This window comes from Hoplias malabaricus, chromosome 17, assembly GCF_029633855.1.
Source record: "Hoplias malabaricus isolate fHopMal1 chromosome 17, fHopMal1.hap1, whole genome shotgun sequence".
NCBI lineage: Eukaryota > Metazoa > Chordata > Actinopteri > Characiformes > Erythrinidae > Hoplias > Hoplias malabaricus.
The window spans coordinates 16,321,702-16,347,416 of NC_089816.1; the positions used below are offsets into that span (position 1 = coordinate 16,321,702).

Sequence of the window (25,715 nt, forward strand, 5' to 3'; positions counted from 1 at the left end):
ATATGATCGTACAGATGCTGTGAAATGTTTGCATGTGTTCAGTTAAACTAAACATGGGCCAACACCTTTTCAATAACAAAGCCTCTCAGGAAATTGCTTGTTACTGTAGTGATGACACACAAGTATTAATTAGGTGGGACATTTTCCAGCACTGAAGTGGGGAGTATGAGTCAAGATAGCTATATTATTGTAATGAGATTGAATGTAAAATTAGACTTTATCTTTAAATCATTTACACCCCTTGGCCAAATCAAAATGAACATGACAGTTAACTGCTGAGTGCATGTTCATTAATGTATGTGTATGTTATTTAAACCTGTGCTGTTAAAATAGAAACACAGATGGGCTCATAATATTCCTTGTTACTTTTCCAGGGATTGATTTGGAGAACATTGTCTACTACAAGGACAACACTCACTATTTTGTTATGACTGCAAAGAAACAGAGTTTGTTGGACAAAGGTGTTATCATTAATGTAAGTAATGGAATACTTCTGCTTTCATATTGATCACTGCACCTCAGTGTGCACGGTCTGTCCTTTGTGTCTTTGAGCTGAGTGTAGAGTGACGTTAATGCCCGTGGGCTGTTACAGACATGAAATACCAGGAAGAGCAATGGTGAAGCATGCAAAAAGGTGCTGCTAGTTAGAGGAGTATGGCATTTCCATTCAGTAATGGCAATAGCCTCATTTTATTCAGCTTCCCTCAAAGAGGTATCTTCAAATTAGCCATGAGTTTTTCTCCAGACTCAAAGATGTTTTACTCCCAGAAGGGATTAGAGAGTGATGAGGGAGTTTTATTATTAAAGCAACCCAATCCTCTGTTACTCTAGAGCTCAAACAAATGCTCTCAGCTGCCCACTGCCCTGCACTGCTCTCAGAACGTGTGACGCTCTGGAGACTTCTAGTATCTTGAGTATGTTTTGGTAGTGCCAGGCCCATTATTCAGCAGCTATTTTCTTGAAAATAAACAAACAGCTCACACTGATACAGAACAGAATATATTTTCCACATTTTAAATCCAATTCCTTTGCTTTAAAGCTGAAGCCCTTTTCACTTGTTTCTCTGCTGCTGAAGGATTATATAGAGACCGAGAGGCTTCTTCACAGTGACAATGTGAATCAGGAGGCTCTGCTTTCATATGCTCGTGAAGCTGCTGACTTTGGCACAAACTACCAGCTGCCCTCGCTGGACTATGCTGTTAACCACTACGGGCAGCCAGACGTGGCCATGTTTGATTTCACCTGCATGTACGCCTCGGAGAACGCAGCATTGGTCAGAGAAAAGAACGGACATCAGCTGCTGGTGGCTCTGGTGGGAGACAGCCTGCTGGAGGTGGGTAAAAACAGGTTTAGAGCTGTGCAATACAGTATCTAAATTTAATTGTATTGTACATCTGCAGTACGTATATGCCTGTGTTGTCTTTATTTGAAATGTTTTACTAATATTTATCCTGTAATTAATTACTTTAATGCTTTCCAAAGTGTCTGTATCACATTCTGTATTTGAAAACCTCACTCACACGTCACTTTCTCGTGTTTGAGATTCCTTTTATATTGTATTTTTATATTCTTATAATAATATCTCAATTATTATGTACACTTTCAAACCTTGGAATGAGACGGTTTAAAGATGGCTTCCAAAACATGCTTCTTTTTGTTCAGCATCTGATCAGGAAAAGATTACATTCTGTTGCTAAATTCTTTATGCCCTTTTGAAGTCTCTAGGTAGAGCTTGTATAGACACATTTTAATGCCTTAAACTAATACTCAAGTATGTAATACACCAGATTAAATTTGGGTTGAATTGCTGATGGTCTCATGAGAGAGATTTATTAGTTGAATGTAATGAAATGTTAAAATGCTCTGTGTTCTGTTTATCAGCCTTTTTGGCCCATGGGAACGGGATGTGCTCGTGGCTTCCTGGCTGCATTTGATACGGCATGGATGGTGCAGGGTTGGGCTCAGGGCAAAGCGCCTCTGGACATCCTCTCTGAGAGGTCAGAAAAAACCCCTGCAAAATTGCTTGTAGTTTTTGAATAGTGGTTTTAAAATCTATAAATCAAGCTTGTTATTACAGTAGATTCCCCACAAGAGTATGTGTGTGTGTGTGTGTGTGTGAGTGTTTATATAAATCTTCCAGAGTGCCATGGGTTTCAGTGATGATCCACTCTTGAGTCATAACTGTGGGACCACCACACTAATTCTAATTTATAACAAGAATAATCTTCCTTTTAGGGAAAGTATCTATAGACTGCTGCCCCAGACCACAGCAGAAAACATCACTAAGAACATTGAGCAGTACACCATAGACCCAGCAACCCGTTACCCCAACCTCAACTCCAGCTGTGTCCGACCTCACCAGGTAGGGTGACTAATGTGCAGGTAAACCTGTAATCTAACTGTACCCAGATTTATAAATTGTTCCTTACAATATATAGCTGACATCTGTTTATTTATGTTACACTTAATAATGCTGACTTGTGTTTTCTCTTATATTCCAAACATTTTAACTGGTCTGTTAATCCCTTTTATTAGGTTCGACATCTGTATGTTAACGGAGAACAGAAGTCGTGTTCACTAGAGCGTGGTGGTCCAGTCCGTAGGTCTGTCAATATCTCCAGAATAGGTAAGCCATGAACATTTTTACAGCGCTTTCAAATTCAGAAAAGGCCCAGTTTGCAGTTTATAAACATGCAACTAAAGAGGATAAAGCCCCATATCTTTGGACTGTTCAGAAGTGGAACTCTGTTCTCTGGAGTTATTGAACCCCAGTCCAATATCTCTGGGTTGAGTTGGAGTGCCATTTGTGGTGCAAATCTAACCAATATTTTACACAACCCTTGTAGATGAAAGCCATCATATCCTCATAGACATTACAGCATCTATTCTACAGCCTTCCGTAGAGTAAAAGCTGTTACTACTGTGGATGGAAGGAAGGAACTATTAATAATTTTTGTTTTATAACTTTGTAGCCATCATTAACTGTCCTCTGAACATTGAGACTCAGACATTCAGATTTTCAGTGCTCCATACCTCTGACCTCAGAAGCACATATCATATCTCAAAGGAGCCATAGTCTTTGACCTCGGTCATCTCATGTTTTTCCTCTCATTACTAACTGTCTATTTGTGTTAATAGAGCCCCTGGTTTTATCAGTTTCCTGATCCATTCACTAACTTGAGTGTGGCCGTGTGCTTTCTTGAAGACAGCAGAAAACAAAACAATCATTTATTACGCAGGTTCAGACTGTTTCACTGAAAGTGTGTTGTCCTTGTTTTCTCATGTTTTTACTTCTGATTCTGAGCATTCGAAAATGTCTGTTTCAGTTTTTCCAGCACTGATCTAAATGATTAAAATGACGGTTTCTGTGTTGTGCTGTCTCAGAATCTGAGGTTCGGCCTAACCGATTGCTGTTGTGGTGTCAGAAACAGACACAGGGCTACAGAGGAGTGGACGTCTCTGACCTCACCTCTTCCTGGAAGAGTGGCCTGGCCCTATGTGCCCTCATCCACCGCCAGCGACCTGACCTCATGTGAGTGTCAATCGCACACTCTTGCTATCACTCACACATACTTATTTAAATATTAGAACTCATATATGGGCTCATACATGGGACATATATGAAATATATTAGGACTTAATATATTACATGTATTTAAATAATAGGGCGGTACAGTGGCGCAACAGTTAGTGTCGCTGTCACACAGCTCCATGTATCTGGGGTTGGGGTTTGAGTCCGGCTCCGAGTGACTGTCTGTGAGGAGTGTGGTGTGTTCTCCCTGTGTCTGCATGGGTTTCCTCCGGGTGACTGTCTGTGAGGAGTGTGGTGTGTTCTTACTGTGTCCGCGTGGGTTTCCTCCGGAAGCACCAGTTTCCTCCCACAGTCCGAAAACACACGTTGGTAGATGGATTTGTGACTCAACAGTGTCCATAGGTGTGAGTGTGTTGCCCTGGTGTGTTCCTGCCTTGCGCCCAGTGATTTCGGGTAGGCTCCAGACCCACTGCGACCCTGAACTGGTTAAGCGGTTACAGACAATTAATAATAATAATAATAATAGGCTGTTTATTGTATACAATAATTTTCTAAACTTAAACTTAATCTTTAACTTCAGAACAATGACTTAAAACCAACATCTTACATTAGAAATTGCATTTTAATGTTTTTCCTGCTTTAACACATGCACAGTGTAACCTCTTCACAAGAACAGAACATTTCACACATTTTAAAGTTCATACAGATTAATATTTTAATGTTAGAGTTTACATTAATATTTATTCAATAAACCTAAAGTAAAGTATTTGTCTGCCCATAAACCTTGGACACAAAGCATCCTGTGGTCATTATCTTTCCCATCAGCACCCTCACTGCTCTCATGAATATAGTCACACGGATTGCCTCTAGTCAAATTTGTTTGAAAATAAGCACAAGGGCATGAATGTGCCTTCTTTTAAATCCTTTCTTTGACTGTTGGCTGTGCAGCAGACATTTAATGGCCATAGTATAAGATATAATGAGAAAAATTAGTGTATATATATTGGCACTACTTAGGTTTTATTGCTGCTGTAAATCTTATTTTCCATCTTGATTTCACTGTATGTGAATGAGAATGTGCATTTGCTGGTAATGATGTCAGTGCAGTGGGTCACAGGCAGATGTGAGTCTCAGTCCTCTCTAGGACTATTAGTGTCCAGACAAAAGGGTCAGGGCTGTGTTTGTGGTGATGAGTTTACCATGGACATGAATCATCTAGACATAAACAGACTGGAGAGGTTAAAGTAACTTAAAAAAGCAGGTTATTACAAAAAATATTAAAATACTAGGTCTCCTAGACCTGCTCGCTCTTTCACATTCTGTCTGTTTCTATTCATCTTTATCATCTCAGAGACTTTGACTCCCTGAATGAGGCCGACTGCGCTAAAAACAATCAGCTGGCATTTGAGGTGGCAGAGCGGGCTTTTGGAATTCAGCCACTCATCACAGGGAAAGAGATGGCAGAAGAACAGGAGCCAGACAAACTGGTCATGGTGCTCTACCTTTCCAAATTCTATGAGATGTTCCGCAACTCCTCCTTACCTGCTCCAGGTATAGTGCTTCTACACTTGCATTTATACCACACCTCTCCACTCTGCTCTTCAAGTCACCAAGCAGGGAATAATGAACTGGTTTTTCAGCATAGCCTCTAACAAGCGATGAGAACAACCTCAAGTAACCAAGCTCAACCTCAGGTTTCATTAAATAGTAACAGAATTAGCGTTTGTAGTTAAAGGTATCAATATCACTCCTGTTCAGGAATATTTAAATAGGATTTACCAGTGCTAGTCATGCAGAAGAACATGCGTTCTTAAATGAGAAATTGTCAATACGGTGTCTGATCCTGGGTTGCATTACATTTGCAAAGCAATACTACTCTTAAATTAACTCCATGCATTCCCATTCCTGTACCCCACCCAATTGTGAAGCACTGGAAGGCATGACTGTAGAAATGCAATGTACCGTTGATGGTGTGTTATATAGAGGGTATGTGATACCTAGTCACACCCTTTATAATGAATTGTGGAACACTATCCATAAGCACACAATAAAGCCATATTTTCTTTAAGAGCAACCAAAAATGCTCTGCTCTCCTCTGGACCTTTTCATTGCCTTCCACTCTTCACCAAATAGCTTTTATCATGTTTAAATTATCCAGGGTAACTCCATGGATTAAAGTGATTGTTGTGGTATAAATGGAACTTGGGAATTACAGAAGTGTAACAAGGAAAGCTACTTGGAGGATATAAAGCCCCAATCCCTATTATGAACCAAAAATTTCTTCACAAACATAGTCCTGTGCAGAAGCCCTCAAAGGAACCCCTTTCCTACAGTAGAGTACAGTCTTCCGGAAGCCGTTCGTAATCTTAAATAATCCTTTAATAGACCCAGAGTGGGGAAATTCAGTGTTACAGCAACAAACACCTGCATTTATGGTTTATGAATATTGCGCATCAGATTCTCCAAGCAACTGGCTCGTGTCCTTGGCCTGCAGGTACTCAGAGGGAAACAGACGAAAACACAGAGGACTACTCTTCAAAGTGCACTAACTCTGTCAACAACTTAATGAACATATCACAACCCAGGAAGAGGGTTCCAAAGGTAGATTTCCCTTTCAAATTTTTGTGAATAGCAAGCTCGTCATCTCCTCATTTATTTATTTTTTATTTTTTTTCATGCATCAAATATTCTGTGTATGTTTTTATATGTATATGTTTACACTAAATAAATATATGTTATGAAATCTCACAATGTTCAGTGTTATGAAACAAAAGCCTTTGTATTCTTTCAAAGGACGATAAGAAGTTGGAGGAAAATGATCCAAACAAGAAGCGAAGAAAAGGTAGCGACTACCCAGAAGAGGTATGTTTAAGCAGAGCTTTGCTTTTAGAGATGAACGTGTGCCTACTGCCTCTCCTCTACTTGATGACAACTGCTGTGTGTACATCTCTGTTGCAGCTGTCCAGTCAGAGTGCCTTATCTGCTGGAGAGGGCCAAGAACAAAAGGAGAATAAGGTACGCTCCATGGCGACCCAGCTTCTGGCCAAGTTTGAAGAGAATGCACCCAGCTGTGCTCTCCGTCGACAGGTAACTATTCAGGAGTCTGCTCTATGCTTTTTCTGGGTCGGTGCTTGTCTCAGTACCTGCCTCTTCTGTTGTCAGGCAGTTTGATCTGTACTTATTGCATTGCGGTTCCTGCATCAGTTCTTATGCACATTGAGCAGTACACTCTTCCTGAGGTTTACTAATGAGTTTTGTATGTATTGTAGCAAAGTGGTATTTTCAATAGCTCTCAGCCGTGTTTATAAACTTATCTCAAGTGCATTGTTCCAATCCTGTTACACAAGTGTAATGGTTGCATTGCTATTGGACGGTCCACTGAGGGTCTTGGTGTTCCAGTGGAATTTCCTTTTTGCAGGGCTCTCTTCACCAGAACAACCAGCCAATTTTACACAATTGTGTGTACAGTTGTAATGCCTTTTCTTCATGTGGTTATTAGATTGACTTCAAAGGTATTGATGAACTAGGTCTTAGTGTGGCGTCTTATAAATATATTTCTAGCATTGCCTGTGCGCTGTTTGCTCATTACATTGGATATCTCTAGTAATAGACCCAGACACATTTGTAATTTGTAAAAGGAAAGGTATACTCATGTTTCGGAGTAAAGCAAAGTAGTTAAATTTATTTTGAAAGGCAGCTGGAAATTCTACACTAATGGCATAAGCAGATATTTGAACCAAACATAGAAGACTGTAACATTACCCACTAAACTGTCTAATTCAAGAGCTACCAACATTTGAGGAAAAAATAACCCTGGTCTAATAGATGTAAAAAGTATGTTTTAACAGTAGTTTATGGTTCTCGCAAAACTTTGTATGCTTTTTTCTTTTCAACATTAAAACTTTGGTTTAGCAACTTTCATTGCTTCATTAGCAAGAAGCACAGGACGCATGTGAATCCCCAGCAAACACATTAGCTGCATTCTCGGGGAAATGACTTATCTTGTAAAATGGAACTATAAACACCAATATTTCACTACTTTAAAAAAAAGTGGACACTTGTACAGGTTGAGGACTAAATGTCAGTGGCTCAAGACCCCCTGCATGTCCCTGTTCAGTCATGATGAAAATGTGTGGCATTCCACAGCTGTTTTGTGATGTCTATTTTAAAATGTTGAAGGGGACGTTGGAAGGAAGGAGTATGCTGTATCCTTTTGTTTGAACATTAATTTGTGGTTCTTGGTTCACGTTAATCTGAGTCAGTCAAACAGTATTTCTCTCTGTATCTCGTGTCCTGCTTGGCAGTGGTTATAAGAGGCTGTCTGACCTCCCTGTCAGGGGATTATAGGATTTAGGTCATGCACAGCACTAAATTGCTCCTTATGAACTGCTAATGGCCACCTAGTAGACAGAGGGCACTGTATGAGGGGCTTATCACTCACTGAATAATAACAATGCCTAAGGATTTGCAGGTTCTGTAGTGCTACTACTTTGTGTTCATAGTGTTCCCTCTTTAAATGTCCTTCAATCAGCTTCTTTGTCTGAATCACGTGTGGTAAGTTATAGGCCTGCACGTTAAACTTTGCACCGTGGTGGCTTGCCAGATTTTCATCAGGGTACGTTTCATGTACAGTTTCTAAGTGTTTCTTTTTTTTTTTTTTCCTGATCTTTCTCTTTTCGTTCAGTCATATGAATCTCTAAACCAGTTGGAGACTGAGTCTGATTCCTCAGTGGAAAAACACATTTCTCTGGATGTGGCTGAAAACCCCCGCTTTGCTAAACCCAAACACCTGCCCCCGCCCCCACCTCCCCTGCCAAAACCTAAATGGCAGGTAGGCTTAAAATATGCTGTGACTTATTTATTAGGTAGCCCTGCTTCACATCTACTATTTTATCTGAAACACCCACTGGGTTTAAATATTTAGTTACAGACTGTAGGCCATCTGTTGTTACAGGTAATCTCTAACCCTTGCATCAAGAGAAAGAGACCATAATTAACCATATGTTATTGGGAATAAAAATAACACCTTAGTAATACAGTGTATTTGAAGTACTGCATACTCCGGTGGTGTATATGTAGCATATGTAACTCTGTGTGCCCACCTCCAGCCGTCACCTTACTTGAGACTCCTTGAGTCTCAAATGCAGCCTGGCTCCAAACACGGAAATGTGGAAAACCTGCTTTCTCACCAGCCCAGTCAAGCCCAGTCAACTTACAAACCCATAGATGACCATGCTGATTTTCAGACACCAGTACCCCAGTTCGGTTTCCGTACCACAGAACCTTGGTCATGCCCTCAACCTCCTGAACCCTGCTCTATCTCTGAACATCGATCCAGTTCTCCTCTCATCCCAGCTGCCCAGGTAATGTCTCTGAGGCATGTTCATGAGCCTAGAGAGCCCTCACTGGCCTCTGGGAGTCCAGAAACGTTTAACTCCACCACACCAGCTCTGGGAGGGATGCTTTTACGTCTGCAACTGCTAGAAGACCAAATCAATCAGGTGAACAGTATGATAAAAACATGGCAAATTACTCATATGTGCTACCTTGCAGTTGAAATGCTGTCTATGCAATATTTTCCCTTGGCTTTTATACTGAAACCTGATTAGCTTTAAATATAATACCAGCTTTGGACAGATGTTTTGATTTGAACAAAATTTCAGTTCAATATTTGATGACAGTGTCAATCTATAATCTATATAATCAATGTAGGATTTCTATACTGGTATGTGTTTAGCAGACAGTGCTTAAAGGGGATGCAGTTCTCTCTGGTTTGTTTACGCTCAGAAGCTCTTTTTTTTTTTTTTTTTTTTTTTTTTTTTTTTTTTTTAAAATGTGGAAAGGTGTGTTTGAGGAACTAAAATGACTGTTGTTTGTAAGTGGCTGAAGTTTAACTTGTGCAAGGTTTGATTCACTGTTTGAATTAAGAACTAATAACTAAGTTATTTAGTTTTGTGGCACTTTCAGAAATGCGGTTAACCATCTACGGAATTTGGAGACATTTAAACACTTAAGAGATCCAAAACAGCAATGATAAGTCAATATTTCCCACGTATGGAACAGGAATCAAGCAACATTTGGAGTTCTCTCTGTTGTCTAAAAAACACCAGATGCCTCTGCCATGAGCAGAGAGAGAGGGGAAGCCAGTTTACGAGATAGCATAGCCGTTTTTAAAACCTCATTTACAGTCACAAGCTGTATAAATGCATTAGAGAGCAGTAAATGTTGAGGAAACATCATCTGAATTTTATAAATTGTTTTTGATTACTGTTGTGAACGTCACCTTTAACTAGGAATTAGGAACAACAGCCCTAATGGAATTCAATTTTGCAACGAATACAGCATGAAATGTTTTAGAAGATTGTGTGTAGAGCAACTTAATGCCATTTGAGTGATAACAGTAGTCACATGTTATTAAAGTTAACATGAGAATGGGTAGATATTAGTAATACACTAGAATTGCTGTTCTTTTGCATGTAATTGTACTGTAAATGATGATTATTACTATTAGAAGCCTGAATAGCATTGCCAATTTTCCAGACACCGGACCGTTGACAGGTGTCCTATGTTCAGCAGTAGAAGCCAACGAAACAGGTTGTTCACACTGTCACTAGGTGTTAAATCCCTAGATTGCCCTATCTAATAAAACCACAGTGCATGTATTTGGAAAATCTGATTTGAGTTTTTCCAGACTCTTACTTGCCCTTTGCCCATTTGTTCACCTGCAGAAGAAAGCGCAGACTCTAAGTGCTCGAGAGTTCAGCAGAAAGAGTATAAAGGACAGAGCGGAGCAGCTGAGCTGTCTCTTCTCAGGCAACAAACCTCAGGTGATAATCTTGTGCAGGCTGCATGACTGCAACCATTAATCAAACTCTGGTGGTGTAATCCTCCCTGAGTGGCTACACTCCTAATCACAGAACGTGTTGCTATGTTTATGATAGTGTCTGTGTGTCATAAACACAGACCGGCTTTCCTAATACAACCATGTTTACCATCTGAATGCACAGTGCTGTGATTTTTATCTGAAACTTGTAAACGTTTTAGTGCCAATTTTGTTGGCAGTGGTGTACATGGTGTTATTCCATCTTGAGTGCTTGAATAAAGGTTCATGTGTAAAAGCTTGCCATGTCACTCTTTCTTTCATATATTTCCCCTCATAGGTAGAGGGACCCTGTTCTGTTCCTGTTTCTCCTCCTTCTAAACCTCTTTCGGTCCACTCTCTCCCTGAGTACTCCTCACTTTCCTGTCTTCTCTCTCCCCTTCCCCCACCTCAGCACAAGCAGGTAATATACGTAGCCTCTCATTTCATACGCCTTGCTATTCCTTAAATGTGCCTCGTTAATCACATCCTGATGTACGCTTATGTTTCATTTAGCTTTACATGCTAGAGGTTGAATTCTGTGAAATTCCAGTTTTTTTTTTGTTTGTTTTTTTTAACAATTAATGAATAAATCTAGTAGCGGGAAGCAACAATTTTGACAAATGTTTAATGTCCGAAGTTTTGTGCAGAGCAAATAATATAGGCACAGTTCTGCTTGACAGTGTTTCTTGCTACTGTTTTTAGCTTTGTGATATATTTATATCCATTCTCAAAGACAGCAGTATGCCATACAATGGAAGGAAATATGGCTGTGTCCGAAACGAGCAGAATGCTGTCTATTAAAGCAGTATTCTGAGGGAGGAAGGTACCAAGTCGTGTCTGAAATGAATGCTTGTGTAAATGTGGTCTGCTTTCTTCTCCTATATATTCAAAGTTGTAATTATTTTGGCCTGCACTGGAGGTGCGCTGGTGTCCTAGTAACGTGTTACCAGAAATATAAAGAATATATTTATGCTTTTAAAGCCTAATGTGAGTCAGTTACAAACGCCTTAATGTCAATATACTGCCTTCTGAGGCATCGACTTGTGAGACAGCAAGGCATCAAGGTTGCTGCCTTCTGTTTCAGACAGAGCCATTATTATAAGCAAGACCAGTTAACTAGGGTGACCAGACGTCCTCTTTTACCTGGACATGTCCTCTTTTTAGACTTAAAAAAACGTCTGGGCGGAATTTCACAAACATCTGGGATTTTGTTTTTCTAGAGCTTACATAGAACTTCGAGAAGTTTTGTTCACAAACTAGTCCCGCCCTCCCCTACTCCGTTTGGTTCGCTTGAGTGAGAAGGGGGCGTGGTGAAGTAGCCTAAAATCTTCTGATTGGACGGTCTGACTGTAGCGCTACCGTTATTGGTTGACAAATTAAATATTTACAGAGAAATTTATCGGTCTGCACATCAGTAGTCGTTGTCCCCCCGGAGACGTGTCCTCTTTTTCACCACCTCAGATCTGGTCACCCCAAGTTAACAATATGGTGGATATAAGCTGTTGTTACTTGTTAGCTACATTAGCATTCCAGTTCGAGTACAAAAACCAGTTCAAGCTATTAGTCTAAAACAGGGTTAAACATTCACTCACTACATAATTTTTTAAATGGGTGTGGATCTAGTCATTTCTCACCACCGTTGAAAACCCACTGGCCCATGTATGGCCCTGTGTGAAATGGAGCTGGCAGTGATGTAATTACGATGGTGTTGATTACAGATGCGCCCTGGTGCTTAACGGGGTGTGTGCGTTTGTTCATGTCTCTGGTTTATGTCCAGAGGGACTGTGGTTTTGACCTCAAATTGTTGTGGGAACACTGTTGGCAGTCTTTAACTTCAAGTACTTGGTAAAATATATTAATAAAATTAGAGGATATAACATATGAATTATGGGCAATTCTCCTGTTAATTATAGTGTAATGGAGATTCTGAGTCGCAGCAGAGTGACAACCAAAAGCTCACAGAGCGATCTGAAATAAAACGCATAGAATGTCTTGATCCTTCCAAACAGGTATTTATATATATTTCATAGCTATGTGGCATGGTCTGTGCATGGTTTGTTAGCTAAAATGTGTGATTTTAGATACATATGCTATGTCTACTTCTGAATTCACTCCTCATCTCTGTTTACTGGTGAGAGTGCAGACTGTTCCCAACTGTTCCATGGGAACTTTATTTTCAGGCATTCATTCAAAACACTGTTTTAACAGGCATTCCACTCCTATTTGGGGCACATGCTATTGTTTTTATTAATTTTTTTTTTCAAAAGTAAAGGAACTTGAAAGTGCTTTTCAAGGTGGATGTTAATAGCCGAAATGACACTAATACCTACTAATATAAATTTCAGTGAAATGTATTTAACAGTTAAAGATTATTTATTTAACCACTGAAGATTAAACCTTTTTTTTCCCCAGAGGTCAAAAATCTGCCTCATCCTTCCTACAGTATTCAGTTACCTGATTGATCACTAGTTGCATGGCTCATTTCCCCTTGTGCCTGTTTCTGTCTCCGTCCTTCGTTGCTATCCAGTATGTCCTTATAAACGAAGCTGTCAAAATGGGTTCTTTGGTGGAATAAGATAGTGGAACCTTTCAAGTGCATCAAGGAATTGACAGGCTGTATTTTTAAGAGTGCATTTTAAGTCTTAACTCTCATTTCCATCTGAATGTTTGCCTGTTGTCCACTGTGTCCATTATGTACCTTCCACAACCCTGTGTTCCCTCTTTTTTTTTTTTCCATCCTTCCATGTTGGGATAGAGGACAGTTGGAAAAGTCTCCTCGGCTATAGGGGTTAAAGCAGCCACTTTGGCCATCCTTTATGAAACTGATCACAGACCAAACAACCCAGTCACACTCTCTCTGGTAAGCAGGCCACAAAAGCCCCAAGCTGAACTCTGTGCTAATAAAGAAAAGTTTATAAGATGCTCACACTAGATTTTAAATGTCTTCCAGGACTACTCAAGACAGGTCATTTGACTTGTCTTATGAAGAACTGGTTTTAGTATTTATTTACCCCTGGAGCAACCTCCATGAGCTGTGTGTGGGTTGTTTTTTAATAAATATATCTTCTATTATGTTTGTTTGCTCAGTTGGCTGCAGTATTCTTACAGGAAGTCTGTATGTGGGAACAACCGTTGGCTATAAAACTAGAAATTAGGTGTATGTGCCTCTTCCATGGACAAGTTTCCAAAGGGGGTTGGAATTGTGTGATTGTATTGTATTGTGTTGCGATGGCAATTGATTTAAGTCTTTGTTCACAGACAGAGGCCAGAAGGTCCCATTATGCTGGATCGGTAATTGTTCTGATATAGCTTTGTAATTCCTGAATGTAAAGGAATTATCAGCATGTTTTGAATTTTTTTGATTTCTATAAGTGTCTTTGTAGATCCTCTTGTGTAACATCTAAAAACTTTCTTTGATCTTATATGTGAAGCATCTCTTGGAACTGGCTTTTAACTCACTCATTCACTCACTCACTCCATTTGTCACAATAGCAGCGCTTTAGCAACATTTACAGTACTGTTCATTATTGGCACCCCTTAAATTTTTGCAAAAAATAGTATAATATCTTCAGAAATAAATGGAAATGTATCAAATGGCTCTGCTTTTGTTGTTTCATCAGTCTACAGAACATTTTCCTAGAAGGATTGTGGTTTGGGGCAGCACGGTGGTGGCTGGGACCTGGAGGTTGTGGGTTCGATTCCCACTACGGGTGACTGTCTGTGAGGAGTTGGTGTGTTCTCCCCGTGTCCGTGTGGGTTTCCTCCGGGTGCTCCGGTTTCCTCCCACAGTCCAAAAACACACGTTGCAGGTGGTGACTCGAAAATGTCCGTAGGTGTGAATGTGTGTGTGTCTGTGTTGCCCTGTGAAGGACTGGCGTCCCCTCCAGGGTGTATTCCTGCCTTGAGCCCGATGATTCCAGGTAGGCTCTGGACCCCCCGCGACCCTAAATTGGATAAGCGGTTACAGATAATGGATGGATGGATGCATGGATTGTGGTTTGTCCAGGTTCTCTTGGGCAAAGATGAGTCATTCCTTTTGTGTCTTCTCTTTAGCAAAGGTTCCTTCCTTGCCAATACAGCTCTGCTGGGTTTAGTGTGTGGCGTATGGTACTTGTTGAAACCATGACCCCCCCCCCCCCCAGATCTCCAGGTGGGCCTTCAGGTCTGTTTTAGGGCCACAGCGTTAACAAAACAAAAAAAAAAGATTCAGAGATTAAAGTCAGAATTCCTAGAAAAAAAACTCTGAATAATTCTGAGAAAAAAAAAACAGAATAATTCTGAGAAAAAATCTCAGAATAATTTGCTGCGTGTAATGGAGCAGACACAGTGTACACATGATACAATTAATGATCACGAAAATGATGGATCCAGAGCAAGTAGTACTCCGGCGCCCACGAGGCTCCATCGCGTTACGGCTTGGACTCGTACAAAAAACTAAAGCCTTATGCATCTCAGTCAGGGGCTGCGTCATATCGCGTGAATGCGTTTAATAAATAATTCATGCATAAGGATTTAGTTTTTTGTACGAGTCCAAGCCGTAACGCGATGGAGCCTCGTGGGCGCCGGAGTTCTACTTGCTCTGGATCCATCATTTTGTGATCATTAATTGTATCATGTGAAACTACATGCCCTGGGTTCGTGCACCGATTCAGGGTTTAAATACTAATCACACTGTGGTCCTGATGTGGAAGAGAACTGAGTGCTTATTCCTGAAATCTATACCATAGCATGACTTGGCCAACACACTGCATTCCACAGTTACACTGTCTGCTCCTTTATATGCAGCAAATTATTCAGAGATTTTTTTCTCAGAATTATTCCGAGTTTTATTTTTTTTTTCCCCTCAGAATTCTGACTTTAATATCGGAATCTTTTATTTATTTATATATATTTTTATATATAAACACTGTGGCCCTAAAAATCTGTCGTAGGTCTGTGGATGTTTGAAATGATTTTTTTTTTTTTGTTTTTTCCCCCCACCATTTGCACCAACCTTAGACATCTCTCATCAACACACACAAACAGATACACATTCACTCACACCTACGGACACTTTTGAGTCACCAATCCACCTACCAGCATGTGTTTTTTTGGACTGTGGGAGGAAACCGGAGCACCTGGAGGAAACCCACGCAGACACAGGGAGAACACACCACACTTCTCACAGACAGTCACCCGGAGTGGGAATCAAACCCACAACCTCTAGGCCCCTGGAGCTGTGTGACTGCGACACCTACCTGCTGGCCACCGTGCCGCCCTTTGTTTAAAAAAAAAAAAAAAAGTGTTGTTTATCCTTTGCTCTTTTGTATCAAACACTTTTCTCTATGGACAAAAAAAAGCTGTTACACTTGATTCATTCTTTTTTTCCAGGAGATATTCCACATTATGTACTTAAACTTCATGGGTGCCAATAATGGTAAGCAGGACTGTAGTTGGCTATGATTACAACATCAGATTTCTACACCTATAATGTTTGCTGTTTATAATAAATGGTGGCATGGGTTTTGGTCTTACAACGTAAATAATTTATAGTCTTGATAATTTTTGAGGCCTAGTTAAGTAAAAACTTGACTCTATAATGTATAATTCTCAGTGGGGAACACTTTTTTTTATTTAAGGCTTTGTGATTTATTTTGGTCAGATTTGCCCTGGGGAAATCCTGCCTGCTTGGTCGGTAATATAGCTAACTTCATCTTACAATGCAAAGCTAAAGAATTGCATAAGAGTGAATTTAACAAAATTAAAAAATGGGAAACAGAATGCACTGCTCCTATTTGTGTAATTCAGGGTCAGACTGACTTTCTTACTTCACACTCTGCATTTCAGAATGATCTTTTCTCTTCAATGTCATTCCTGTTGTTAGGCTGATCCTTTAACCGATGCTGTTTCAACACCGTTCCTGCTCTTAGTGTTCTGTTTGTGTGCTTTGGCAGGTTAACATTCGGAAAGAGTTTGCTCCAGGTGTGGGTGGCAGCGACACCTGTCACTTCTGTAAGAAGCGTGTGTATGTGATGGAGAGACTAAGCGCAGAAGGCTACTTCTTCCACCGCGAGTGTTTCCGCTGTGATGTCTGCAATGCCACCCTGAGACTGGGAGGACATGCATTTGATTCTGACCAGGGTATGCTCTGTTTATTTTGCAGGTTGGTTTGGAATCATTGGGCGCAAGGCGGGAATACACCCTGGAGGGGGCGCCAGTCCTTCACAGGGCAACACGCACACTCTCATTCACTCACACCTACGGACACTTTGGAGTTGCCAATCTACCTACCAACGTGTGTTTTTGGACTGTGGGAGGAAACTGGAGCACCCAGAGGAAACCCATGCAGACACAGGGAGAACACAGCACACACACTCGCACATTCACTCACACCTATGAACACGTTTTGGACTGTGGGAGGAAACCAGAGCTGACACACACTCATTTAAAACAATATGACACAAGGGATACTTTTATTAACTGCAGCTAATCTTTTCATTTTAGCCAGAGTATCTTTATTGGGTTGAATTTGTCAATGCTACATGATCTTTTTAGATGAGGATTTAACACAGGTTACAAAAACAGATTTTTCTTATTTTCTGTTTGTTTAATTAGGTTTTTTAGCAACTTAACTAATTGGAAAGACTGAATACCAATGTTCTCATTGATGTTGTACTTAAGTGGCCACTAGTCATTAGCCCTTTGCAAAAAAAATAAAAATAAATAATAATAATAAATTCAGTGTGAAAGTGCTGTAGCATGTAAGTTGATATTGTAAGGAGTCTGTTAATGCTGGAGTATGAGATTTTTGTAAAATGTGTGGGGTTTTTTTATATTTCTTGATTATACATTTCTTCCAGTCATTTCACTCTGATTAAATGAGGTGATTGGATAGGTTTCCCTGCCCACATTGCATAAGTCACAATTTGCATGTGCGTGCAGACTCCACATACACAAACACTGTGCTGAAGGCTGGAAGAATGACAGAAAAATGTACAATCACTTGCACTGCAAAAATATTAACAAAGAGAAAGACCGCAATCGAAAACACTTCCAGCAAAACATGCTGGATAAAGCCAGAGAGTATACATTGGCAGAGATTTCCAGTGGTGGAAGAACCTGAGGATGCAGAAAGGCCAGGAAAAGAAACACAAATATATTCCTTTTTTTTTTCAAAAACTACCAGTTTCTATAAAATCACATTCATGCTTTTAAACCATTTCCTATTGCAAATTTAATTGCACAGCTCCAGGGACCTGGAGGTTGTGGGTTCGATTCCCGCTCCGGGTGACTGTCTGTGATGAGTGTGGTGTGTTCTCTCTGTGTCCGTGTGGGTTTCCTCCGGGTGACTGTCTGTGAGGAGTGTGGTGTGTTCTCCCTGTGTCTGCGTGGGTTTCCTCCGGGTGACTGTCTGTGAGGAGTGTGATGTGTTCTCCGTGTCTGCATGGGTTTCCTCCGGGTGACTGTCTGTGAGGAGTGTGGTGTGTTCTCCCTGTGTCTGCGTGGGTTTCCTCTGGGTGACTGTCTGTGAGGAGTGTGGTGTGTTCTCGCTGTGTCTGCGTGGGTTTCCTCCGGGTGCTCTGGTTTCCTCTCACGGTCCAAAAACACACGTTGGTAGGTGGATTGGCGACTCAGAAGTGTCCGTAGGTGTGAGTATGTGAATGAATGTGTGAGTGTGTGTGTTGCCCTGTGAAGGACTGGCGCCCCCTCCAGGGTGTATTCCCACCTTGAGCCAGGTAGGCTCAGGACCCACCGCGACCCTGAACTGGTGCTCTGAGATTTCTGTTTCTGAGCTCTACAGCTGAGAATAAGGCTGAATGATTGATAGATAATCCTTTCATTTGGTATTAAACTATTTATTGTTTTGTTTTGCAGGTATATTCTTCTGTAAGCTCCACTTCTCACAGCGAAAAGCCAGCCACCGACATAGAAAGATAGAGGTAATATCTAGTGCTTGCGCTAATAACATGACGGTCTTCCTTCAGCTGTAGTTATTTTATATGCTCTGTTCTTATTTTAATTCTCTGTTCTTATCTGTGTTGCAGATCCATAGGAGCAACACGTACTCAGTTGATGGTAGTGATCGTTACTCAGCCACAGGCAGCCTCCACAGCCAGCCTTCAGGTACCCTGAGTTCCTTCCTTAGGAAAAGCCTGCAGTGGCCACTGCACGTGGGCCGCAGTCTGACCGCTACACCCCGATGGCTTGCCCGCCGGATGCATGGGGCAGTCTGGGCTGTAGGGGTACACCTCAGAGAGAGGCAGGAGGATTATGCTTTCTTTTATGAGCTTCTAAGTCTGGGAGTCCCTCTGCTATTTATGTTGCAGGAGATAGCAGGCCAGATGGGCCTGGAGGGAAGATCTCATATATTAGTGTAGCTTACAGTTAGCTTAACCTTAGCAGGGCCTCTGGGAGTCTTCAGAGCCCGTCTGCTGCCCTCTCTGTCAGTGAGGTGTTTAGAGACTGGCTGAGTTTTGTTTTGTTTTTTTCTTAACCCTGTTGTCTGCTTTTTACTGAAATCACATTAGTGAACTGAACTTGCTGTGGCTTATGGCTAACAGTGTGTAAAAGGTACTTGTTTTTAATACATTTGTTCACTCCAAATTACATTCTAAAATTGATTGTATTAATGTATTTACTAGATTAGAATTGGAATCACATTTGATTTGTCATGCTTTTTAAACAAAAAGTAGAAATATATTTATAAACTAGAGCAGCATATTCCAGTTTCCATTCTTCAATACAACCTTGAGCATGCAGTTTTAATTCTTCCTGCTCAAACACTGATTTTAAGCTCATGAAGTGCTTGATAATAAGAAATTGCAGAGAAAATACTAGTTTAGACGGAGCAGACATGATCTTGTATTAGGAATAAACATCTAGATTCTGCTTAAGCTTTGGATTGTGACTGAATTTTCTGCAAACAGCAGCAGTCCCCCTGTAAAAGCCACCCCTAAAATCCTGAGGCCTGTGATTTGAAACGTCCACAGTCCAGTCAGTAACAACCAAAACTTACCTACATAACTAACATACGTGTTTTCTCACTTAGAAAATGTGATATTTAATTGTATAGCATGTATTTGGTTCTGTGTACATGTCTACATTCTTAATTGGAGTTCTTGGGGAGAGCTAGTTGTATTGAACAGTGCGCCATTGCCCCCTGCTTTTCGCTTTACCTCCTCGATCAGTCGGATTGGTTTAGGCATTTCATGCTTAGTGTGTTGTTGTCAGTCATTTGCTCAAGATCATGCCAAGCCCCACAAGACTAGAATAATGCTACATATGCAGAGCAGGGCCAGAACTGGAAGCCTTGTTCTAGAGGGTTAAAGAACTCTGTCTGTGTATGTAAAATTGTTGTGTGTACAGCCGTGTCTTAAAACAAATCTGTTTAGAGCTGTTTGCAGCCAAAGGCTGTGTGCTCCAAAGCTAAACTGCATTTTCTTCTTATCGTGAGCTTTGAGCTGCTCCTTTAATTCAGGCTCTGGCTTGCATTTATTCCTCACCATATTGTGTGCAATGGAAATACCAAACAGTATTGCTTTTCTTTCCGAATTCTTTACAAAGACTATTTAAAAGCAATTGCTTTTAAAGAATTTTAACAGTATTAATGTTATCTACTGCATTTGCAAGTACTGCCCTGTATCATAGATATCCCTGCCGACTTCATTTATATTCCTAAGTGTAATATGTACAAGTATTTCCGCATCTAAAACCCTTTCCTTTATTTCTCTTCATTCTTCATTTCTCCATTTTGTTTTTCTCCACTTCATACATTGGTCTGTTTTAAAGTTTCCAATGCTCCAACCCCTGACTGACTGAATGGCAGCAGCAGGAAGGTGATTGGCCTGCATGAGTCAGGTGATCAGGGAGTTTTCTTGTTCTTTAGACTTGTTCTGCTCCCTCTTCTGCTTCTTATAACCTCTTATTAACCACCTGTGTTGAGAATGTGGCACTGGGTCTTCTGTATGAACGCATTTTGAGAATGAGAACGTTTTTGTGCCTGAACGAGAGATGCACAAGTGCATCCGTATTTCCCCGACGCTAACTCACTAACAGAAGTGCCAAGCACTAGTGCTGAAAGCATCCAGGGCTGCCTGTGAATACACTGAATGCCTTTATGGCCTGCTTTCTAGTTTGCGCTGTTCTTATCGCGTAGTGCAGCGTCCCATTTTTCCCACTTTTTTTTGTTTTGTTTTCTCTTCCTCTGTGTGTGTCCTTACGTCAATCTTTGTTGCAGAGGCTGCTTTACTGTCCAACTCCCACTCCACACCTCTGCCTTGCTCTGAGGTCACCACTTAATGGAAGATTCTAGTTTTGCACAGTTTCTCAAATGTCCTCTAAGGACAATTATTATTATTTTTGTTCCTTTTTTTAGCATTATTTATATTTCCATTGAAAGCTTGTATATTTCACTGCAGAAGACAAATGTTTTTTGTTTTTTTTTTATTTATAATATTTAAAGCTTGCAAATATTAAATAAATTGATTTACTTCTCAAATCCCGTTTCCGCCTATTGTTTACCAATAAGCTAAATGTCTTAATAATGTGTATTCATCTGATCATTTGGGTCAACCAAGCTTGCCATTCTAATATTTTTATGGACTATATTAACACCATGAGGTTATGAAGCAAAAAAAGCTATCTGCTCTTTTTGCACTTGCACAACATAATCTGGCCTTAAGAAGAATAACCCACTGCCAGTTACACCCACCGCACAAATGCACACAACCTTCCTTTTCATTCTAATACGTTAACTGCACTTTCTTCACTATGTCCAACAAAAGGCCCTCTGTGTATATACAGTCCCAACACAGTGCATACATTAGACCCACTGCAAATGCAACTCTTTTCTTGGGACAGGTTTCTCTTTTGGGGGTCTTTCTGTTCTATTTTTGTTCCTCTAAAATGTAAGAAAGGCAACATAGGAATAAACAATGGAAGTAACTGAGTTAATCATATTCGTGCATTTGTTGTCCAAATATGCAAAAAGAAATTAAGATTAAGATTTAAGCATTGTGTGTCACACATTTACTCTATCATTCAGAAATGTGTTAATAATAATTAATAATTGCTGTTATTTGTTCAGTTATGAAATAGAGTGTAGATTTAAATACTAGACGCGATTCTCAATACGTGTTCTTGTGAAACGTCATCAGTCTCAGCCCAAGTACTGCCCCATTTAAATGTCCACAGGCGAAGTACAGTTAAAAATACCCAGAAGTGTTCTTGCCCCGCTCATAATATCAGGGAAGCACTGAGACGAGACTTCTGTAGGCTTGAGAGAGTCAGATATCCCAGAATGCATTTCACACAAACCTCGACGCTATTCATTTTTTCGCGCCACAGAGACGGTGGCACAATTACGCTAACGGTCCAATTACCAAGTTTGAGTTTCAGTAAGCACAATTTATTGTGTTCAAATGTCTACGTATGTCCTTCTCAGTGGCGGATGCTGGTATTTCAAGGAGGGGAAGCTCAATTTTGGCCTATATCATAAAATGTGTTGGTTTATTTATACATAAATTTGACCCTCCGTTCCTTTTTAAGAAAATGATCTGTGACCCTGTCGTACCAACAAGGCGTCTTTTCCAGGGTCTTGACTAGTGTCCTCTCAATGGCCAGCAGAGCTAGGCTGCTTAAACGGCCTTGGCCCATGTGAAGCGTGTCCGCCTGTGAGTGCTTTGTGACGGTGGAGGGGCTCAGCAGCACCCGCTGGACAGAAACTGCGATAGAAGTCAGAAAGAGTGATAGAAGTCAGTCTCAAAACACAAGCAGCTACAAAAAAAAAACCCAGAAATAGAAGCTTGATTTGTAGCTAGTCATTTTTAAGAAAGTCTACGACTCTCAGAACAGAATGAAAATGTAATTCTCCCACGGATCTTTACACCAAAGGATCGCTGATTCGCTCATTTCACTGTCAATCAAAAAGGGATTCAGCCTCAGACAGATCATCCAATCATCATGCAGAAGCTGAGCGTCCGGGCCAGCCAAGGCCAGCCCACTGCCCCATAGACTCCCAGAGACGCTGAGCGTCCGATGGGCATGACAAAACCCAGCATTTATCCAATGACTCGTCTCGTTTCGCTGCTTCGCTATTGAACTCTGTGGGCGCTCAGCGTCCTCACTGTTTAAAGCACTGTGAAGCTGCGAGAAAACCGCGTCTTTACCGGTGATAAGAAGCTGATTCTGAACAAAGGTTGAGTGTGTTGTAGTGCATATTAATTCAATGAAATGTACACACAACAGTATATATTTGATCACTTATTATTTGACGTTTTAGGGGAAGCTGAGCTCCCCTTGCAGTCTTAGAGCAATTGCCCCTGGTCCTTCTATACCAGAATGTCAGACGGCATACCTTCTGGGTCACAGGTCAACAGAGATTGCTGAATTCCCTTTTCTAACCTTTGCTGTTAAGCTGATTAGTAAAACTGGTTTAATAATGAAGAACAATAAAGGAAGTGTGTGGTCTGGACAGAAACTAGTTTGACACCCTTCCATCAGTTTTTGCCCAGGTGACTGATGAGTGATGATTATTATTATTATTTATATATATTTTTTAATGTCTGTGAAGGGGAAAAAAAAATAATTTCTTAGGTCCTAGAAGAACATTGTGTAAATGTACTAAGCTAATATTTTAGCTGTTTTGTTCTCCAGCACACTGCTGGAATAAATGAAATAAAACGGTAACTTCTCTGATGTTTTGGATTAATATCCCATATTCATGTTCACAGCGTTAGGGATAGGAACCAGACACTTTTTTGGGTGCTGGAGCATAAACTCAAACATTAGCATTCTTTATCCAAACATCGCAAACTGCTACAGAGGGACTGATATACTGTATGTATCACATAAAAGCTACATAGAAGTTTGTCCACAATTAACAGTAATTGACAGTAACGAGTAGCTTTTGGTTTGTTGGAGCTGTCAGTTGTAGTGTCTTGTATTTTTGTGTGTAGACACATTAGGAGTCAGATCATCAAACGAGATGCTGCACAGACGGGTCCACAATGGTTCGCTGGACCCCAGCGCAGTGATCGAGAGTGCAGCCCAAGATCAGCTTTCTAATCCTCAAGAGCTTGTTAACACCAGGTTTGTCTCCAGCTCCTGTTTCTACTCCATTTTTTCATGGTTACTGTAATTGGGTTTACACTGTGCTCACCTACATTTCAAAGACACTGGTTTATCTAAATATTTACATTGTATCGACTGAAGGTTTAAACCCATTCAGCTTGGGTGTGAAATGCACCAATGTAGAGAAACTTGAGGGTCATAACTGACAAGTTCTGTCATAGAGGTATTAACCCTTCAGGCATCTGTTCCAATGTATCGTAACCCTCACTCACTCACATACTCGCTAACTACCTTCCTGCTGTGTTAAGAAGCCGAAGCCAGTAGACACAGGTAAACGACTGAAACAGATACTCTCAGATACTCTTCCTGGACTACCAGTGCTTTAGGTAACTCTAGTTTGTGTTGATCCTAAATGTATATGCTAGTGTATATTGTTTGTTTGCCCTGAACAGTCCCTATATTATGTCATTTCATAAAAGGGTCAGTGTCATCTGGAAGAAAGCCCATATTTGACTTGCACTTATAATACACCTGATGATTTTAGGGGCTCCAGAGCCACAGCTTCTTTCACTTATAAATTATAATAATTATATATAATTTTAATAGTGCTCACATTGATGGTTTCTTTAGTAACTAATTGTTTTATGATTTATGTCAACAGGCCTTTTATTTTCAGCACAAAAGAAAATGTCAGAACTGTTTGTAGTACTTTACTGATGTCTCATAGATTGAAATACGCAGGATTTCCCTAAGGGATGCTCTTTTTATCTTTTGTCTTGCAACAGGGCTGTGGACTCGTCTGTACAGGACTCTCCTACAGAGTCTGAGGCACATGGGTCTAGCTCTCCACAGCTCAACAAAGGTGAGTTTCCAAAAACACACCCACACACTGCTCTTTTAATTCCAACTGTTCTCTTCATCCCTGTCTCTGTTTCTCTTATTGCTAGAGCAGGGAGGAGCCCTCACCCTTCAGTCTGGCTGCATGTGTTTTGGTTGGAAGGCTGCTGGTCTGAACACTTTGTTCAGAGTCAAATATGCCGTTGGTCAGACAGCAGCTGCTGAGCTTGCTTTAACTTTTTCCCATTACCGTTTCAAACAAGAGGGGAATACTGATGATTTCAAAATGACTGCTTTATTAAACGGTTAAATTGTAAGCAAAGTCCGTCAGAGTTGTCTGATGTGAAACGCTGTGTTCTAGAGAAATGTACAGTGTCAGAAGGGTTAAGTGGTTTGGAAAGGACTAGTTTAACGCCTCACAGAAAGTTACTACATGTAATGGGTTTGAGTACATTTCCTGATGTTTGAGATAATGTTTGTCACAGTTGTGTTGTTGTAGTTGATACTGTAATAGCTGTGCTGGGTCGATGTGTGTGTGATCTCTGCAGTGGAGCGCTCTTTTGCCAAAGGCGGGATCACCAATAGAAACAACAACTGGAAAAGGAAGATCAGAGGCAGTAAGAAAATGTTTTTCTCAGTTTCTCTCTCCTCTCTACACAGGATTTATAGAGGACTCCACACTCTCTTTCCCAGCCTTCAGAATTTAAATCCCTCAAGGAACACACACTATTTATATAAGTTAATGCAGCTTTGAGTCACACCTGAGCATACGTCAACATTTCAAATCCCACACACGTTTTAATGAATATGTTAGAGATCCGTGACTGAAACAGTAGTCATCAAAGGGAAAACCCTGCCTGAGTAGACATGGGAGTATGCTGTTTGAAAACGGACTGCGAATGTGTGTCAGGGTACACTAGAGGGGGCAATTGACCTGTGATTTATAAATATGGTTTTACAAAAAAAGTTTTAATTAAACTATAAATCCCAGCCATTAACATGATACTCAAATACAGTTCAGTTTAAAAACATTATAGCAATATTTTACAGGCAGCTGATTTTATAGCTTTTTGTAATAAATGATTTATAACGCATGGTCTGGCTGCTTTTGCCATACACTCTGAGCATTGTTATTTCTCGTCTCTCAGCCTTGCCGCTGGTCCTCGTTAGGACGTTCAGCCACAGCCGAGCAGCAGGAGGAGACAATTCTCTCTTAGAAGAAGATGGAGATTCTGACTTTGAGGAGATACAACAACCAGTACGTGCTATTAACAGTGTTATTCCTGTCTTTACTGATTTAGCTCACTTTAAAAGGAGACAAATACTGTTTGTTTGAAACAATAATTCAAAAGACTTCTCTAGTACATTTTGAGATTGATAACTGAATAATTAGCTCTGTTTTTAAGGGCTTAATAATTATATTTTTGGTTCTTA

The 25,715-nt window shown here is 40.5% G+C and overlaps 1 protein-coding gene across 3 annotated transcripts in view; it reads left to right on the forward strand.

The window, feature by feature from the left end:
- mical2b (microtubule associated monooxygenase, calponin and LIM domain containing 2b) overlaps nucleotides 1-25,715 on the forward strand; it is a 65,732-nt gene that overhangs the window by 24,834 nt on the left and 15,183 nt on the right. Inside the window, exons 7-29 of one of the 3 annotated variants that reach the window (XM_066648482.1) lie at nucleotides 375-475; nucleotides 1,076-1,333; nucleotides 1,882-1,997; nucleotides 2,236-2,362; nucleotides 2,536-2,626; nucleotides 3,385-3,532; nucleotides 4,884-5,083; nucleotides 6,027-6,133; nucleotides 6,326-6,394; nucleotides 6,491-6,619; nucleotides 8,217-8,363; nucleotides 8,641-9,033; nucleotides 10,261-10,359; nucleotides 10,693-10,815; nucleotides 12,308-12,403; nucleotides 13,150-13,254; nucleotides 16,328-16,514; nucleotides 18,249-18,313; nucleotides 18,419-18,497; nucleotides 23,330-23,462; nucleotides 24,230-24,306; nucleotides 24,830-24,898; nucleotides 25,430-25,539. In XM_066648482.1, coding sequence (XP_066504579.1) covers nucleotides 375-475; nucleotides 1,076-1,333; nucleotides 1,882-1,997; nucleotides 2,236-2,362; nucleotides 2,536-2,626; nucleotides 3,385-3,532; nucleotides 4,884-5,083; nucleotides 6,027-6,133; nucleotides 6,326-6,394; nucleotides 6,491-6,619; nucleotides 8,217-8,363; nucleotides 8,641-9,033; nucleotides 10,261-10,359; nucleotides 10,693-10,815; nucleotides 12,308-12,403; nucleotides 13,150-13,254; nucleotides 16,328-16,514; nucleotides 18,249-18,313; nucleotides 18,419-18,497; nucleotides 23,330-23,462; nucleotides 24,230-24,306; nucleotides 24,830-24,898; nucleotides 25,430-25,539 — 3,029 coding nt within the window. The remainder of the gene's footprint in view (nucleotides 1-374; nucleotides 476-1,075; nucleotides 1,334-1,881; nucleotides 1,998-2,235; nucleotides 2,363-2,535; nucleotides 2,627-3,384; nucleotides 3,533-4,883; nucleotides 5,084-6,026; nucleotides 6,134-6,325; nucleotides 6,395-6,490; nucleotides 6,620-8,216; nucleotides 8,364-8,640; nucleotides 9,034-10,260; nucleotides 10,360-10,692; nucleotides 10,816-12,307; nucleotides 12,404-13,149; nucleotides 13,255-16,327; nucleotides 16,515-18,248; nucleotides 18,314-18,418; nucleotides 18,498-23,329; nucleotides 23,463-24,229; nucleotides 24,307-24,829; nucleotides 24,899-25,429; nucleotides 25,540-25,715) is intronic. The other 2 variants (XM_066648480.1, XM_066648481.1) reach the window with 2 other exon arrangements.